Source organism: Chelonoidis abingdonii, chromosome 1 (assembly GCF_003597395.2).
Source record: "Chelonoidis abingdonii isolate Lonesome George chromosome 1, CheloAbing_2.0, whole genome shotgun sequence".
Classification (NCBI taxonomy): Eukaryota; Metazoa; Chordata; order Testudines; family Testudinidae; genus Chelonoidis; species Chelonoidis abingdonii.
In genome coordinates, this window is record NC_133769.1 from 367,627,080 (window position 1) to 367,642,618 (window position 15,539).

Sequence of the window (15,539 nt, forward strand, 5' to 3'; positions counted from 1 at the left end):
TATGAGAATTTAAGCCCTAGGTATTTGCATATCTTGATGGCAGTATTGTTTTTCAGTTTGAGCAAGGAAGTGATGGGAATAAGGTTAGAAAGAAGCAGGGAATGGAAGGTAGGTGAGATGATAGGGAAGACAGGGCTAAGAATAGAACTGCTGTAACTAGCAGTTAATAGGAGAGGCACAGGTGACTTGTAGACATGTAAGAGCATGAAAAACAGTCAGGGCAGAAGGAGGGCGGCAGGATAGGAGGAGGTGGAGTTTGAGAACACAGGGAAAAGAAAAATGAGGGGGTGAGAGGAGGAGAGGTAGAGACAGGTAGAGAGCAAGGCAGAAGGACACACAGTATTGTAGGGATGTCCCATGAACCAAGATAAAAATGACGAGGAGATCTAGTGGCACCTTAGAGACTAACACGTTTATTTGGGCGTAAGCTTCTGTGGGCTAAAACGCACTTCATCAGATGCACGGAGTGGAAAATACAGTAGGCAGGTATAAATACACAGCACATGAAAAGTTGCCTTACCAAGTGGGGGGTCATTGCTAACGAGCCAATTCAGTTAAGGTAGAAGTGGCCTATTCTCAACAGCTGACAAAAAGGAGTGAATACCAAGGGAGGGAAAATTCACTTTGTAGTGCTAATGAGGCCAATGCAATCAAGGTGGCCCATTTCAAACAGTTGACAAGAAGGTGCGAGTATCAGCAGGGGGAAATTAGTTTTTGCAGTGACCCATCTCCTCCCAGTCTTTATTAAGGCCTAATTTGTTTGGTGTCCCATTTGCAAAGCAATTCCAGTTCTGCAGTTTCTCGTTGGAGTGTGTTTTTGAAATTTTTTTTGTTGAAGAATGGCCACTTTTAAGTCTGTTATTGAGTGTCCAGGGAGATTGAAGTGTTCTCAGAACCCAATACCTTATTTGCTAGAAGTATTAAAAAGCCTCCCTCAAAACTGTAGAGATTCCAGTCTTATTTTTAACTCAAACTAATAAACTCACCTGTAAATCCTCAGAAGATTCAACCTACTCTCAGATTAAGTGCTGTAAAATTGAGGAGGATGCACTGTACTGATACAAAATATCGGCTACAGTCTGCAAGCTTCAGGATGTTTTTATTTGCATTATGGTAGCATCTCAGAGGCCTGGTCCTTGACCAAAACCCCATTGTACTGGGCCATCCCAGCCTCAAAGATCTGATAATCTAGGCCAGTGACATTTTTATCTTTCAGAGTGATGGCCATGTTAGTCTGTATCGGCAAAAAGAATGAAGAGCACTTGTGGCACCTTAGACACTGATACATTTATTTGGGCATAAGCTTTGGTAGGCTAAAACCCACTTCATCAGATGCATGGAGTGGAAAAGACAGTAGGAAGATCACACACACACACAGAAAAATGAAGGTTGCCATACCAAATCTAACGAGACTAATCAATTAAGTGGGCTATTATCAACAGGAGAAAACAACTTTTGTAGTGATGTAAGCCGGTCGTGCTGGGGCTCGTCCCCCTCAGGCACGCCAGGGAGCCAGGGCGCCTCCCTACACACAGCAGTTTGTGGAGTCCGAACTCCTCGGCAGGGGCTGAGGGAATAAAAGGGTCTGTAAACAAGGCAGAGTCCCGGCCCTCCAGCAGGCAGGTAAGCACAAAGTCTATAAGCCCAGGCCCTTGAGCAGGGTGGGACAGTAAGCCGTTCAGGCTCAGCTCCTTCAGCAAGGGGCTGAGCAAACACAGTATCTAACAGTGAGTCTATACAGAAGGCCTCCTCAGGCCAAGGGGAGGGGGAATCTGCCACCCGGGGGGACGCAGGCCCTCCCACTCCACTGCGTCCCAGCCCGGGGCCCTAGCAGCGGCAAGGGATCGCTGCAGTCAGCAGGGAATCCTCGCTGCAACACACTGACATTGGTTCAAAGTCCCCTGGAGCCAGACTGGGGTCGGCTCCCCGCGGGCTACTTCCAGTTTCCCCCTCTCCAGGTACCTGTCCTCCACTGGCGTTGTCCGGCGGGTCCCAGACCATGGGTTCCTCTGGATACTGGGTGGTGGGATGCTCCGGCAGCTCCTCCGGGTAGCAAGTGCAGGGCAGCTCCGGCCAGCTTTCCTCCGGGTAGTGAGCACAGGGCAGGCTGGGCCCAGCGGGAGCTCGGGCCTCAACGTCTGTCTTCTTCGGCAGCCTGCTCCCAACTGAGCGCTGGGGCCGGGCTTTTATACTTCCTGTCCCGCCCCTTGAGTTCCGGGGGGCGGGGACAGGCGGTGGTGGCTCTGCCCACTGAGGCACCTGTTCTGGCTTGTCCCCCTCAGGCACGGCGGGGAGCCAGGGCACCTCCCTACAAGTGATAATCAGGATGGCCCATTTCCAAAAGTTGACAAGAAGGTATGAGAAGTAGTAGGGGAAAAAATTACCATGAGGAAATAACTTTTAGTTTGTGTAATGACCTATCCACTCCCAGTTTTATTCAAGCTTAATTTAATGGTGTCCAATTTACAAATTAAATCCAGTTCTGAAGTTTCTCGTTGGAGTCTGTTTTTGAAGTTTTTTTGTTGAAGAATTGTGACTTTTAGGTCTGTAATTGAGTGGCCAAGGAAGCTGAAGTGTTCTCCAACTGGTTTTTGAATGTTATAATTCTTGACGTCTGATTTGTGTCCATTTATTCTTTTGCGTAGAGACTGTCCTGTTTGGCCAATGTACATGGCAGAGGGGCATAGCTGGCACATGATGGCATATATTACATTGGTAGATGTGCAGGCGAAAGAGCCCCTGATGGTGTGGCTGATGTGATTAAATCCTATGATGGTGTCCCCTGAATAGATATGCAGACAGAGTTGACACTGGAGTTTGTAGCAGGGATTGGTTCCAGGGTTAGTGTTTTTGTTGTGTGGTTGCTGGTATTTGCTTCAGGTTGGGGGGTTGTCTGTAAGCGAGGACTGGCCCGTCTCCCAAGATCTGTGAGAGTGAGGGATTGTCCTTCAGAATAGGTTGTAGATCCTTGATGACATGCTGGAGAGGTTTCAGTTGGGGGCTGAAGGTGACGGCTAGTGGAATTCTATTACTTACTTTGTTGGGCTTGTCCTATAGTAGGTGACTTCTGGGTACTCTTCTGGCTCTGTCAATCTGTTTCTTCACTTCAGCAGGTGGGTACTGTAGTTTTAAGAATGCTTGATAGAGATCTTGTAGGTGTTTGTCTCTGTCTGAGGGATTGGAGCAAATGCGGTTGTATCTTAGAGCTTGGCTGTAGCCAATGGATCATGTGATGTGTTCTGGATGAAAGCTGGAGGCATGTAGGTAAGTATAGTGGTCAGAAGGTTTCCGGTATAAGATGGTGTTTATGTGACCATTGCTTATTAGTACTGTAGTGTCCAGAAAGTGGCTTTCTTGTGTGGATTGGTCCAGGCTGAAGGTGATGGTGGATGGAAATTGTTGATATCATTGTAGAATTCCTCAAGGGCTTCTTTTCCATGGGTCCAGATGATGAAGATGTCATCGGTGTAGCACAAGTAGAGTAGGGGCATCAGGGCATGAGTGCTGAGGAAGCATTGTTCTAAGTTAGCCATAAAAATGTTGGCATACTGTGAGGCCATGCAGGTACCCATAGCAGTGCTGCTGACTTGAAGGTACAGAGTGTCCCCAAAATGTGAAATCGTTGTGGGTGAGGACAAAGTCACAAAGTTCAGCCACCAGGTTTGCCATGGTGGTATCAGGGATACTGTTCCTGGCGGCTTGTAGTCCATCTTTGTGTAGAATATTGGTATTGAGGGCTTCTATATCCATAGTGGCCAGGATGGTGTTTTCTGGAAGATCACTGATGGATTGTACTTTCCTCAGGAAGCCAGTGGTGTCTTGAAGATACCTATGAGTGCCGGTAGCATGACAGGCTGGCGGAGGCAGTGGGGGCCAGGGACAATGGGTGAGGAGCCTTGTAGCCAAGGGTTGGAGCTCCATGGCCAGAGCCTGCTGCTCGCGACCCCAGGGCTGGAGCCCAACCCTACTGTCCCCAGGAATGTGGGGAACTCACTAGCTGCCTGCTCCTCCAGCATGTGCATCTTGGGGGAAGTGTGCATGGCAGGGTCCAACCCCTGCTGGTGGCCCTGGGGGAGGGAACACTGCTTTGCCTCCCCCAATCACTGCCCAGGTGGATGTGGTAGCAAGAAAAGACCTTGGTGGCCACATTTGAGAAACGGTGGCCTAGATCCTTCCCAAACTGCTCAGCTTATGATGAAGAGTCATTTATTCAAAACGGTGATTATAGCCTTAAAGGCAAGTGCAGCCCATAGTATCAGACGTGTTTTCAATGTGGTCCTTATTTAGGGCCAAGTTTAGACACTTTGGCTTTAGGTCAATGGTTCTCAACTGTGGCCCATGGGCCACTTGCAGCCCATGTGACATCCTCAGGGCCATACACGTAGTATAGGATGCAGCCCACAATAATAAATAGGTTGAGAACCACTGCTGTAGCCCATAGGATTACTATGCTAGCTATTATATCCTACTAATCCAGCCAGCCATATCAAATAATGTTTCTTTTCCTGAATTAATCCATTTCATTCTTATATTTTACCAGTATTAATTTATTTGAATTTAGGATTGTGTTGAGGCATGTGTTTCCTAATAAGATGTTTTACTGAAAAGCAAGAAGCCTACCGGCCTGTATATCAGTAAAATCTGCTATATAGCTAAAAGTATAATCAGTTAAGAGTAAGTCAGCATAAAGACTGATAACCTTTGGCACAGATAGGAGTGGGCCCTGAACTTTGGGGAACCAAAGGGAGGAACTATACACAACACTGAACAGGCTTATCTGGCGTCTACAACCAGTTGGTAACTACAGGGTATACCACAACTTGGAAGTCGCCAAGAGCGCCTAGGCTGGCAGTTTTTGGAGTGAGATAATCCTTATTAATATATAGAAATTAAGTGTCAATCCACTAACCTATAGGATAAGAGTACCCATAAATTTTAGGGTACAGAAATAAGATTTGGGTATAGTAGGTTGGGTCTGAATTACAGTGTCAGGGTCCTATAAAGTACCTTGTACGGAAGAAGTCTGGAGTGCTCTTCTAGCTTCTTTCTATTTAGCAGCCTTTAAGCTTTTCTTCTAGCTCTCTTTGAGCTCACTCTTTTAGTTTTTAGCTCTTTCTTTAGTCTTTGTTCTCCTATATTCTATAGAGTATCTTCTATCACGCTCAGCTTGTGCATTATAGCATAACTACTCAACATTTCTAACTATTGGGGAAGCCAGCATCATCGTGTTATGGGGCATGACAGGAGTGAGGCTGGTCCTTCATCTCCTATTACCAGGTCCTCAAGGAAGGATGTGAGTATGTTAAGGTAAGGTACTTACAATAGGAATATTACCACCAGGAGTTTTGGAATTCTTTTACTGTTTTGCAGTTATAAGTTTCATAACATTTATTATTCTTTTGTTAATCTCAAAGTTTGTGTCACTTTGGTATTGTTCTCAGTGTGGTTTTGCAGGCACCTCGAGAGTCCTCTCCCGCTATAGAACTCTCTGTGTTCTTGAAACCTGTAGTCTGAATTGGATAAGAACCTATAAATCGTCTAGTTAGATGTGATCAGTGGTGAACCATAACAACTAACTCATCAAGTTCAGGTCAACATGTGCTAGGTAATCTAAGCAGCAGGTCAGGCTTTTAATTGTGCCATCAGCAGAAAACCCAGAAGACCTTTAGTAGAGACAGCCGCACAAAGTGTCTCATCATGGGACCAGGAAGCCCAGCATCACTGGGAAACTGTGTGGTTAACTACCTGCAAAATAAGATGCGCTCTGAAAACCACAGTGATTTCGATCTGATCTGTGCGTTCTGAAGATTTCCTCAATCACCACCTACATCGGATGCACACAAAGCAAAACTTAATCATGACAGAAGCAAGTAGAACAAGCCCCCGCCGCCCAAGAAAAATCAAAATACAGGAAGAAACAACAGTGCAAGCTCCTCCAACAAGTCTCTTCAGACCTGCCTTGAGGAACAACCTCTATTGGCTGAATGGCTATTCCCAAACTTTGGCTTCTGGACAAAGGGCATCAACAATGAGGATCTCTTAATGCCTGTTTTGATAGTGTGGACACTTATCCACTAAGAACTGGACCAAGACCAAATTTGTTTTCCATAGATGACCACACAATCAGATGACAATGACCTTCTAAACCAGCCCAAGCTGACAACGAGAACTGGTGACCCAGAGGTGGAAGGTTCTCACTTCCACTGGCAAATCCCTTAGTGACTCAGCTTTCTGGTTCTAGGCAAACTTACACTGTGCCTGCTCCTAAAGCAGAGACAGAGGGAAGCAATTCCTGGAAAATATGTATGCTCCTCCATAGCTAACCCATTCCTGAAATGCAGCCACTTCAGAAGACAGCTGCTGCCACGCAACTGGTTCAGGTTTGTTCTTTTTATAGAGACATGAAGTCAGGAAAGGGAGAATTCAAGGAAGTAGAATGAAGTTACCCAAATAGTAATTCTGAGATTCCAACAGTGACCCACAGTGGGTAGCAGGCTACCTGAGATGCTAGCTCTCCAGCTGCTCCAGGAAGAGAAAAGGATACACATGATTGCAGGAAAGCCTGTATGTGTTCTCTATGATCCCTTCTTCGTTAACATCTACAAAGATCTGTTGGCCACACACGGCGCAGACGCTGTCAGAAAGGTGCTTTGTTGGCATTCCCGATGCGCTGTAAAACTGAATAGGATGGTGGGAGGGGACAACACAAGACAAGAACTAGTCAGAATTAATGTGCATTCACTCTGAAAGTCCTGCTCCTCTACAGTTCAAGCTAAAGGAGTCTGTGGCAAGATTACAGTTTAACTGGCAGAGTGAGTGATCCAGTGGTCACAGCAAGGATCTGGGAATATGAATTTCTAGCTTTAGCCCCTGTCCCCTGGTTCAGCCCCCCCACCCTGCCATGGGGCTTCAGGGGTGGACTTCAGACACCCTGCACTACTCCAGCCATGGGGCTCTGGCTCCGGGCTTCAGCAGGTCTGGCCTTACTAGGCACCCTGGTCAAGAGGCAAGGAGTTGGGTGAGCCTGGGGTGGGAGGCAGCAGAAGGGAGCTCGAGACAATGGAGAGGGGAAGCAGTCGGGACCAGGGGCACAAAAATACAACTGGACATTTTTATTGTTGACTCTGCAAAAAAAATCCTACATAAATAAGTTACAATAATTTTATTTGGACACGTACATGTGCATATTTTTTTCCTACGTTAATTAAGTATTTTAGGAAAATCTGTGAGAGCCGCCACCAACAAAAAATGGGTTGTGAGAACCCTTGTCCTAGAGACTGTTACTGTAGGAAATGGGGAGGCTGCAGGCACACGGTTAGTCACCCACCTCAGTTACACCCTCCCTGCCAGAAACACCACACTGGGGTCCCCTCAGGCCAAGCACTATTGCCATTGGAGCTGGTCAGAACATGGCTGCTCTCTTCTAGCAGCAGGTAGAATTGGGGGAAAAAAGAAAACCTAAAACCCCCAAAATATTTTGATTCTGAAATGCCACTGCAGTGCCCCAACGGCTAGTTGGGATTCTCCTGTATAGCTCATGCTCACTGGTCAGATTACATCTCCCATGAAGCACCATGGTCTCTCCTGTCGGTGAAGGGAGGTAGTGCAACGTCTGCGGTGTATTGGGGAGATTATGGGCTGGGCTCCTCAGCTGGATTTTGAGGTGAACGGAAGCATGAGGCACCACAGTGGCATTTTGGAATCAAAATATCGTGGTTGTTTGGTATTTTGATGAAAAATGGTCAGTTTTCCATGGAAGCCAGTCACATTTCAGAAAAGGTTTCATCTAGTCAAAAAGAAGCAATTTCCATCAAACACTTCTGACAGAAAGTTTTTGACCAGGCCTATCCTAAAGCATGGGCAGTAACCAATTATTACTGTAGACTCTATATAGAGTGCAGGCACCAAGATCATAAGTGACTGGTGATTTTGGGAGCCCAACTCCAGACAGCTTAAAGGTGCATGATTATCAGAAAATGCCAAGCACCAGTTCTCTGAAAAATCACGTGTCATGCTAGATACCCAAAGACCACGCTGCCCAAAGTCCCTTTTGAAAAATCGAGGCTAGTTAAATATAAATTGGGCACTTATGCAGAGTGATGGTCAAACCTAGAATTTAATATAAAGTGCCCGAGTTAAAAAATAAAATAGAAAGGTGCTATTTGAAGGTAAGGTTTAACATGAAGGCCAATGATCTTTATAAATGCCATACCCAGCAACTATTGAAGGGCAGCCATCCCTATGCTGGCGTAAGAGCCATTTAATTTAGGGAAAGAGGTGAGGCAGGTTATCAAACCCAACTGAAACTGCAGATGGGGTTTGTGAGCAGCTCTGATCACCCACATAGGAAATAAGGCAAGACACCCCAAGTTCTGTGGAGAGGACCAGTGTCTGAGCAAGACCTCAGACCCCTCTTCAGCAGCACAGCTCCCCCTAGCACCATGCTGGGGCATCAGTTCAAGGAAAAGGCAGCCTTGTGAGTCATCAACACAGGATGTCCCTTTAAGCTATAGGTAGGCGTTGATATGAGACCAATCAATCGATGTAGTATCTGAATGGCTGCCTTGGGAGTCTCCCTTCCAACACTAATCAGGCCTGAAACTCTTTAGCTGATGAAATAACAGCTTGAGCTGTATGTTGGCAGGTTAAACAAAAAACAAAAAAACCCTGAACCAGCACACAGCCTTTTAACCAAGCCCACACTTCGTTCATCGCTTTAGCTGTGTCTGATCGGACAGCGTCTCTAACCCCTAAAGAAGAGGGAGACTGGAACAAGAATACCATTTTAGAGCCTTTGCTTTCTCTGGAGAAAGCATTCAAACCCAAGTCACAGAATAGTTCTCGAAACAGCAGAAATATGTTTGACGACACAGGAAGTGCCGGACTGGATCAGACCAGGGGGCTGTCTAATCTGCAAACTGTTAGTGTCCAACAGCAGCAGGGTACAAGTTGTTTCTTTCACTTTCCTTGAAACCCTGCAGCAATTATGCAATGGTCTTCCCTTGAAGTTTATTCTTCACCCTCAGAGAGCAGCCAACATATCTTGAGAGAGAGGTTTGTAAACCTTATAATCATTTCCTAAATTTAACCTTTAGTCAAAATGCAGATTAGCAGAAAGCAAGAAAGGATTAGTCATATCTAAAGCTCTTGGTCTTAGTGGCAGGGAGTTCCAAAGGTTAACTATTCTGTGTACAATATGTTTCCTTCTCTCAGTTTTAGTGTTCTGCTCTTCAGTTTCATCAATGTGCCCATGTTCTTGTATTATGAGAAGTGCCCAATTTACCTTCTCTCTACCCTGTTCCCTCTTATTTATCTCCTCTCCAAACCAGGCCGTTCTGACCTTTTCAGTCTCTTACATGAAGTCTTTCTCTGCCTCTAGCTACTTTTATGTCTCTGAACCCCTTTTATGTGAGAAAGGTGCCCACAACTGAACATGCTATTCCACGAGGGCAAAAAAACGGGTTTATACAACTGCACAGTGATTTTACTATTTATTCCACTCCACGTGCATCCTAACCTCAGTGGTTGCACACTGAGCTAGACTTTTTCAGTGCACCACCCGCAACACCTCAGGTCTTTTTCTGTCCCTCCACAGACAGATGACTACCTGACATCAGAACCCAGGCCTGGTCTGGCAAGGCCTTCTCAGAAAGCAAGGGATGGAGCCTTCGTTCCCTAGCTCTGTGAGCTCATGGTGTGAAGGCCTAATGCAGTGATAGGAAGAATGGTCTGCCTCCCCGAGGATGGAGTCTGTGCATATACATCTGGGAAAGTGGAAAGGCACAACACACTGACTAGAACCACCTTTAGATTCTTTGGAAGCTGCCTGTGCCCTATCAGAGCAGCCCAAAGATCCTAATCCAGATAAAGTTAGAGGCCACCTCAAAAAGGTGACTTAGTTTTTAGAGCCAAGATGGTCTGGGACATAACCCCATGTTCTAGGTGTCCCTAAGCCTCTGATTGCCAGAAGCTAGGACTGGATGACAGACGATGGATCAGTGGATAATTGCCCTGTTCTGTTCAATTCCTCTGAAGCATCTGGCAGAGGTCACTGTCGAGAGACAGGACACGGGGCTAGATGGACCATTGGTCTGACCTGCTATGGCCATTCTCAGGTTCTTATAATATGGGACCCTTATGACCCCAAACTCTGCAGCCAGTTTTCATGTTATTAGATCATCCATTGGAGAAGCTGAGGTTTTAGGACCCTGTTCGCTCTTCCACAGCATCTTTCATAACATGACCTCAAAGCACTTCGTAAATATAAATACAAACACAAACATCACACCAGCACAAGAGAGGGTTTTCATCCAAACACTGAAGAGCAGCACCTTTGAGAAGAAACACATGTTTAGGATTGGAGATGGAACTCAATACTGTAGGCAAATGAAACTACAACATAATTAGGCCCGTGCTCCCCACTGCCATGCTGGAGTCTCTGCATTTATTTACTGACAAAAAAACTTGCAGAATTTTAAAATACTGTGTGCAGAATTTTAAGTTTTTTGGCATAGAATTTTTAATTTTTTTGGTGTAGAATACCCTCAGGAGTAGCACCTCCAGGATAGGACAGATTAGCACCATGCTGAACATTGGTTTGGTACCAGCTCAGAGGGCAGAATGCTACCTAGGGTTCGCAGATCTATTCCCTGCAGAACCCAGGTGTTCTTTAGGGAGGTCTCAGAAGCTGAGCGACTCACAAGTTTCTGGGTTCCCAATTAACTCAGGTGTCATTGTGGACAGCTCAATGGTAAGCTTCTGCTCAATGGAAAAAACCCAACAAGATGTTAGAATGTGTGTGGAATAGAACAGAAAACATCGATTGTGATGCCATTTTATAGATCAGCGGCATGCCCTGTTGCGGAACACTGTGTCCAGTTGTGGTTTATTAAAAAGAGAAATAAGCACTTCCCTGTGTCACAGAGGAAGCAGGGCTCAGAGGAAGCGATGAAGAGTGATTAGAAACACAGAAATACTTGCATATGAGGAGGCAATATGCTAGCACACACAATAGTGACTTGTATACAGAAGGTACACGGGGTGCTCTTTACTCATAATCCAAGAACAAATGACGTCCTGTCACACGGAAAGGCAAGTGTAAAACTAACAGAAAGGCTTTAATACAACTCACCACCACCAAATATCATTGAGACAGAACTCAGAGAGACCAGAGATGTAAATGGGTAACTAGACAGCTTAAAAGACTCCAGAAGGGATATAAACCCTCAGACTTCAAGGCATACTCCAACCGTTAACTGATGGGGGCCAGAAAGAAGCTTCCTACTGTGGTTAAGTTATTCTATATTTGTCCACTAGACAGGTGGTACTGGCCACAGGCAGAGACAGGATACTGGACTAGAAGAACTGGTTTGATCCATTACTACAGTTCTTATGTTCCAATCCAAATACTGAGCAAGCTCAGTTCTGTTCAGCTTTTGAGATCTGACTGTAGGATAATATAACTGTTAGGGCAACAAAGGAGCTTAATTCTGGACACTTCAGTATTTAAATTCCTTCTAGTTTACCTACATCTTTCAAAGAAGAGCAACACATGATTGATGACAAATGTAAAACCACGGTTAACTCCACAAGTCTTTGGTAGGGTGGAAATACCAAAAAGGGAGAGATCATTTAGGTTGGTTTCAAGCCAGATTTGCTAAAGTTGAAATCTACAAAGATTGTGGAATGGTCTCCCGAAGTGGACAATGGCATGGTCACTGCTGTGCCACTCTGAACGAGGCTGGACAAACCACTAGTGGATAAAGCCTTTACAAAAGGTACCAGGGAGGATGACTAGACCCGTTAGTTCTTTGACCATCCCCAACCTCATTTTGAGAGGCAAGCAGCATTAGAAGATCTGCTTCAATTCTAGGCCTGTCACTGTTGCTATGAATCTTCAGATCTGAAGAAGAGCTCTGACTAGCTCAAAAGTCTCTCTTTCAGCAAGAGAAATGGGTCCAATAATGGATATTACTTCATCCACCAGGGTGGATAAAAATCAATAATTTAAAAATTAACCAAAAAAAAAAAAAAATCAGATATTGATTTAGGTTGTTTTTTTTTTGATAAAATGCTTTAAGGAAAAAACCTTCTAAAGATACATTATAGCTCAGAGATGGAATAAGGATTGTACACTATAGAATTAGAGACAATATATTCACGTAATGTTTAAGAAAAGTTTTGTAAATGAGTTCCAATAGTTCATGGATTAGGGACTCAATCTTATGGAGTTCCAGGGGCTTCTGTAGAAATTAACCTAAATAATCTATTTACTCAATGGGACTCAGTGCTCAGTCTAGAACATAACCATCAGAGATGCTTAGTTTTGCAGTTCTCAAACTGTGGATTTGTGTCTCCAGAGATAACAGCAAAAGTGTTTTAAAACAAATGAATGAATAAATATATATATAGAGAGGTGACAAACAACAGACCTCAACCCTATTGTCCCTCTGCAAATTTGTGTACACAGAGTCAATTCCTTTCCTCTCTCTAAAAAGTGCAGTTTCAAAAAGTTCAATGAATAGAGAAGATTGTTGGGGGCAGAATAGATATCAAATCAATAATCTAACATACCATTCTCTCACTAGAATGGAAAACCTATAATGGCAGCAGACTGTAAGAGAGACCCATTTTGGGCATAAGAACCGTTCAAGAAATACATGTTTGCAGATGATGTTTTAAAGAAAGTCACACCAGTGAACTGGTAGAAGTCACTTAAGCACTTGGATTCAGAGACTGTTGAAGTGATAATCTCACTTAACAGCAGTAGCTTCTTCTGCTGGTGTAGAAAGAATATTTCCTTCCTTTAGACTAATTCATTCCAAATTGAGAAATCGTTTGGGATCTGAAAAAAAAGCAGGAAAGCTTGTTTTTTTTCCCCCCAGATTATGAACAAACAGGAAAATGAAGGTGAAGATGACTGAGTTAGCTGCAGAAGTCAATATTTTAAGTTTCTCACATTGACCTGACAGTCTATTTAATTTGTTTTTAATACTTCATTTAACTATTTTAAGAACAATTTTAACAAAAAATAAACCTGATTTCAAAAAACTTGAATGTTTAACTAAATTCAAAAGTTCATATGGTTTGTTTTGTAAAATTATAATATGTTTGCTGTTGAAAAAATCCAGAAGACACAATGCTGTTTTACGTAAATAAAACTATTGAAATGTCTGTCTGGTGATGTTCTCCATGGCAAGAAAAATCCTCCAAATATAAAATGATGAACCTGTTGAATTTGAGATAGTTCACCTCCCAATGACTTCATAAATATCTGCTTCAATTACTTTTGGCCAATGAAATAACCAAACAATCATTCATTTTCTGATATATCTGTAAAACTATTCTGAAAAATAGTTTTCAAAATAAATCACTGTTTAAAAAATGTATAGTGTGTGCCTTCTAAAAATTAAACCTACATCTATCTCTGAGTTTTGAAGAATATATATTAAGGTTGTAACAACCAACAAGAATGCACTTTTATGTAGAAATCCATGACTAAAATCGAGTCTTCCTGACTAGTGATTTAAATCAAGTCTTCCCTTTCACCCACCTTTTCTCACTGCTGCTCTGATTCATTCTTCTCACAAAGAAAGAGCTATAGTGCCAGCTAGTGGAAGATTCTATGATGTACAGCAGCCTCACAAAACTACCCATGAAAACGTATCAAGCCAAGCCCAAGAAGTTCACTTGTGCAGCCTTTATCAGGAAGAAACTAATGAGAACTCACTAGCCCCAGCCGGAAAAAAAAAAAAAAAAAAAAAAAAAAAAAGTTTCCTTGCCCAAGACACGAAGAATTTTTCAAGGCTGATTAAATTCCCCAGTCCAGCGGAAAGAACAGTGTTGTTTAAGACAGAAAAGCCCTCGGGCCAGCTGCATGAAGTGATGGATTTCACACTACAAAGAGAGCCACAGCTAAAAAGAATTTGAATTGCTCTAGTGCACTGTGTGATCCATGAGATCAACTCTGGAAAGGGGGAACTATTCTTCTTTGGAACCAGGACTTTTTTTATTTTTCTTCCTCTTTTCAAACTAAGGACATGGTTAATGTACCAAAGATGGAGAGAAGGGGTTGGAAGGAGACACATTTAAAGGCATCACCATGGGAACTGAATATCTTCCGTTGGAGTCAACAGATCAGAAGGTAGGAGGTCACTTCCTGAAAACCATGGATTCTTGTGCTAGCTTAAGAACCACAGTAGTCCAAGCATCCTCCATAGATGCTTTAGTGCTGGGAGGCTGAGGAGAAAGACAACTATTCATTTTCCAAAAAGAGGACAGAACTTTAGTACAGAGCTATACGCCAAAAGAACTAACAGATTAGACATTCCTGAAGAAAAGGAACTATATGGATGTGTGGTCTACTCCATCCCACATTGCTTAAGTTGCTACATAGCATATGGCAAAGCTGGAAGAGGGGAGCTATACTGAAGTTTATTGGGCTACTGGGATTCTTTGCCCTTGTATAGATGAGTATATTAGACAGAACCTATCCATGAGGGAAACTCACAGGCTCTACTCATTTCTTCATGGCCTGTTCAGTTCATGTAGAAGAGAAACTGCCTGTAATCGTGGTCTTCAAGAGTCAAGTTCTCTTAAGGGAATGATCAGCCCCACCATTTATTACAGCAGCTCTCAAACCTGTGATATTCCAATACAAGGGGTTAAATGGAGCATCCTCCTATCTAAGATTGTCTGTTGAAGCAAATTTACTCCATTGTTTGCAGTAAAAGCCAGCCTCATGCCAAGAGCTCTCCCATAACCCCCTGTGCAGGCTCCTGCGGCATCTTTGTTGTGGAGGACTGGCTACTAGAAGTGGGGTGACTAAGAGGTGGAGAACCCTGACTCAGCAACATTACTAACCACCTTCTCAGTGAGCACCAAAGAAGAAAGGAAGATGTTGTAGGCTATAATGTGGAACAGGTACATGGGGAAGTGGTTGGAGTGACAGACTGAAGGAAAGGGTAAATCATTCACTTAAGGTCTAATGATAATACCACTTGGACCTGCTGAGAGGCATGGTAAAAGTGTATGACTCAATGGTGGGCTCCACTTAACATGACGTCTTAAACCATCTTTACCCATGTGGGATGCCAGAAAAAGCAAGCTGCAGCCTTTAGAAGGGCACAGAAGACTTACGGAACATCCGTGCTTAGACACTCAATTTAGACAAACTTGAAGAAGCTGCTCTTGTGTGTCATCATTTCTGAGTCCCCTTCCCCATGAAAAGATAGTGTTACAGAAGCAAACTTCACAAGAAGTCATCTTGTGATTAAACATGCCACTAAAAAGAATAACTATGGCTCTAGGAAACGGTGTGCCCATGCCAACTCACCCCTATAGTTGATGCCATGTAATCCGCACACATTTCAGCAAAGTCCCTCTCAAGTACTCCGTAATAAAGGCCGTAGAATAGGAGGGAAACACCAAAATCCATTGCATCTTCGGGTTTGATTCTGCAGTGTAAGAGGCAGAAAAATCATCAAACAAGTTCTTCAGTCAAACAAAGTTGCTTCACTGAACATAAGCACAGCTAGCCC

At 43.8% G+C, this 15,539-nt stretch overlaps 1 protein-coding gene across 4 annotated transcripts in view; it reads right to left on the bottom strand.

Moving 5' to 3' along the window:
* RNF121 (ring finger protein 121) overlaps window positions 1-15,539 on the bottom strand; it is a 40,300-nt gene that overhangs the window by 7,132 nt on the left and 17,629 nt on the right. For 2 of the 4 annotated variants that reach the window (XM_075061867.1, XM_032792759.2), the window contains exons 6-7: window positions 15,335-15,455; window positions 6,545-6,678 (exon numbers count right to left, since the gene is read on the bottom strand). In XM_075061867.1, coding sequence (XP_074917968.1) covers window positions 6,545-6,678; window positions 15,335-15,455 — 255 coding nt within the window. Of the gene's footprint in view, window positions 1-1,275; window positions 5,825-6,499; window positions 6,718-15,334; window positions 15,456-15,539 lie in introns of those variants that run through there. The other 2 variants (XM_075061868.1, XM_032792752.2) reach the window with 2 other exon arrangements.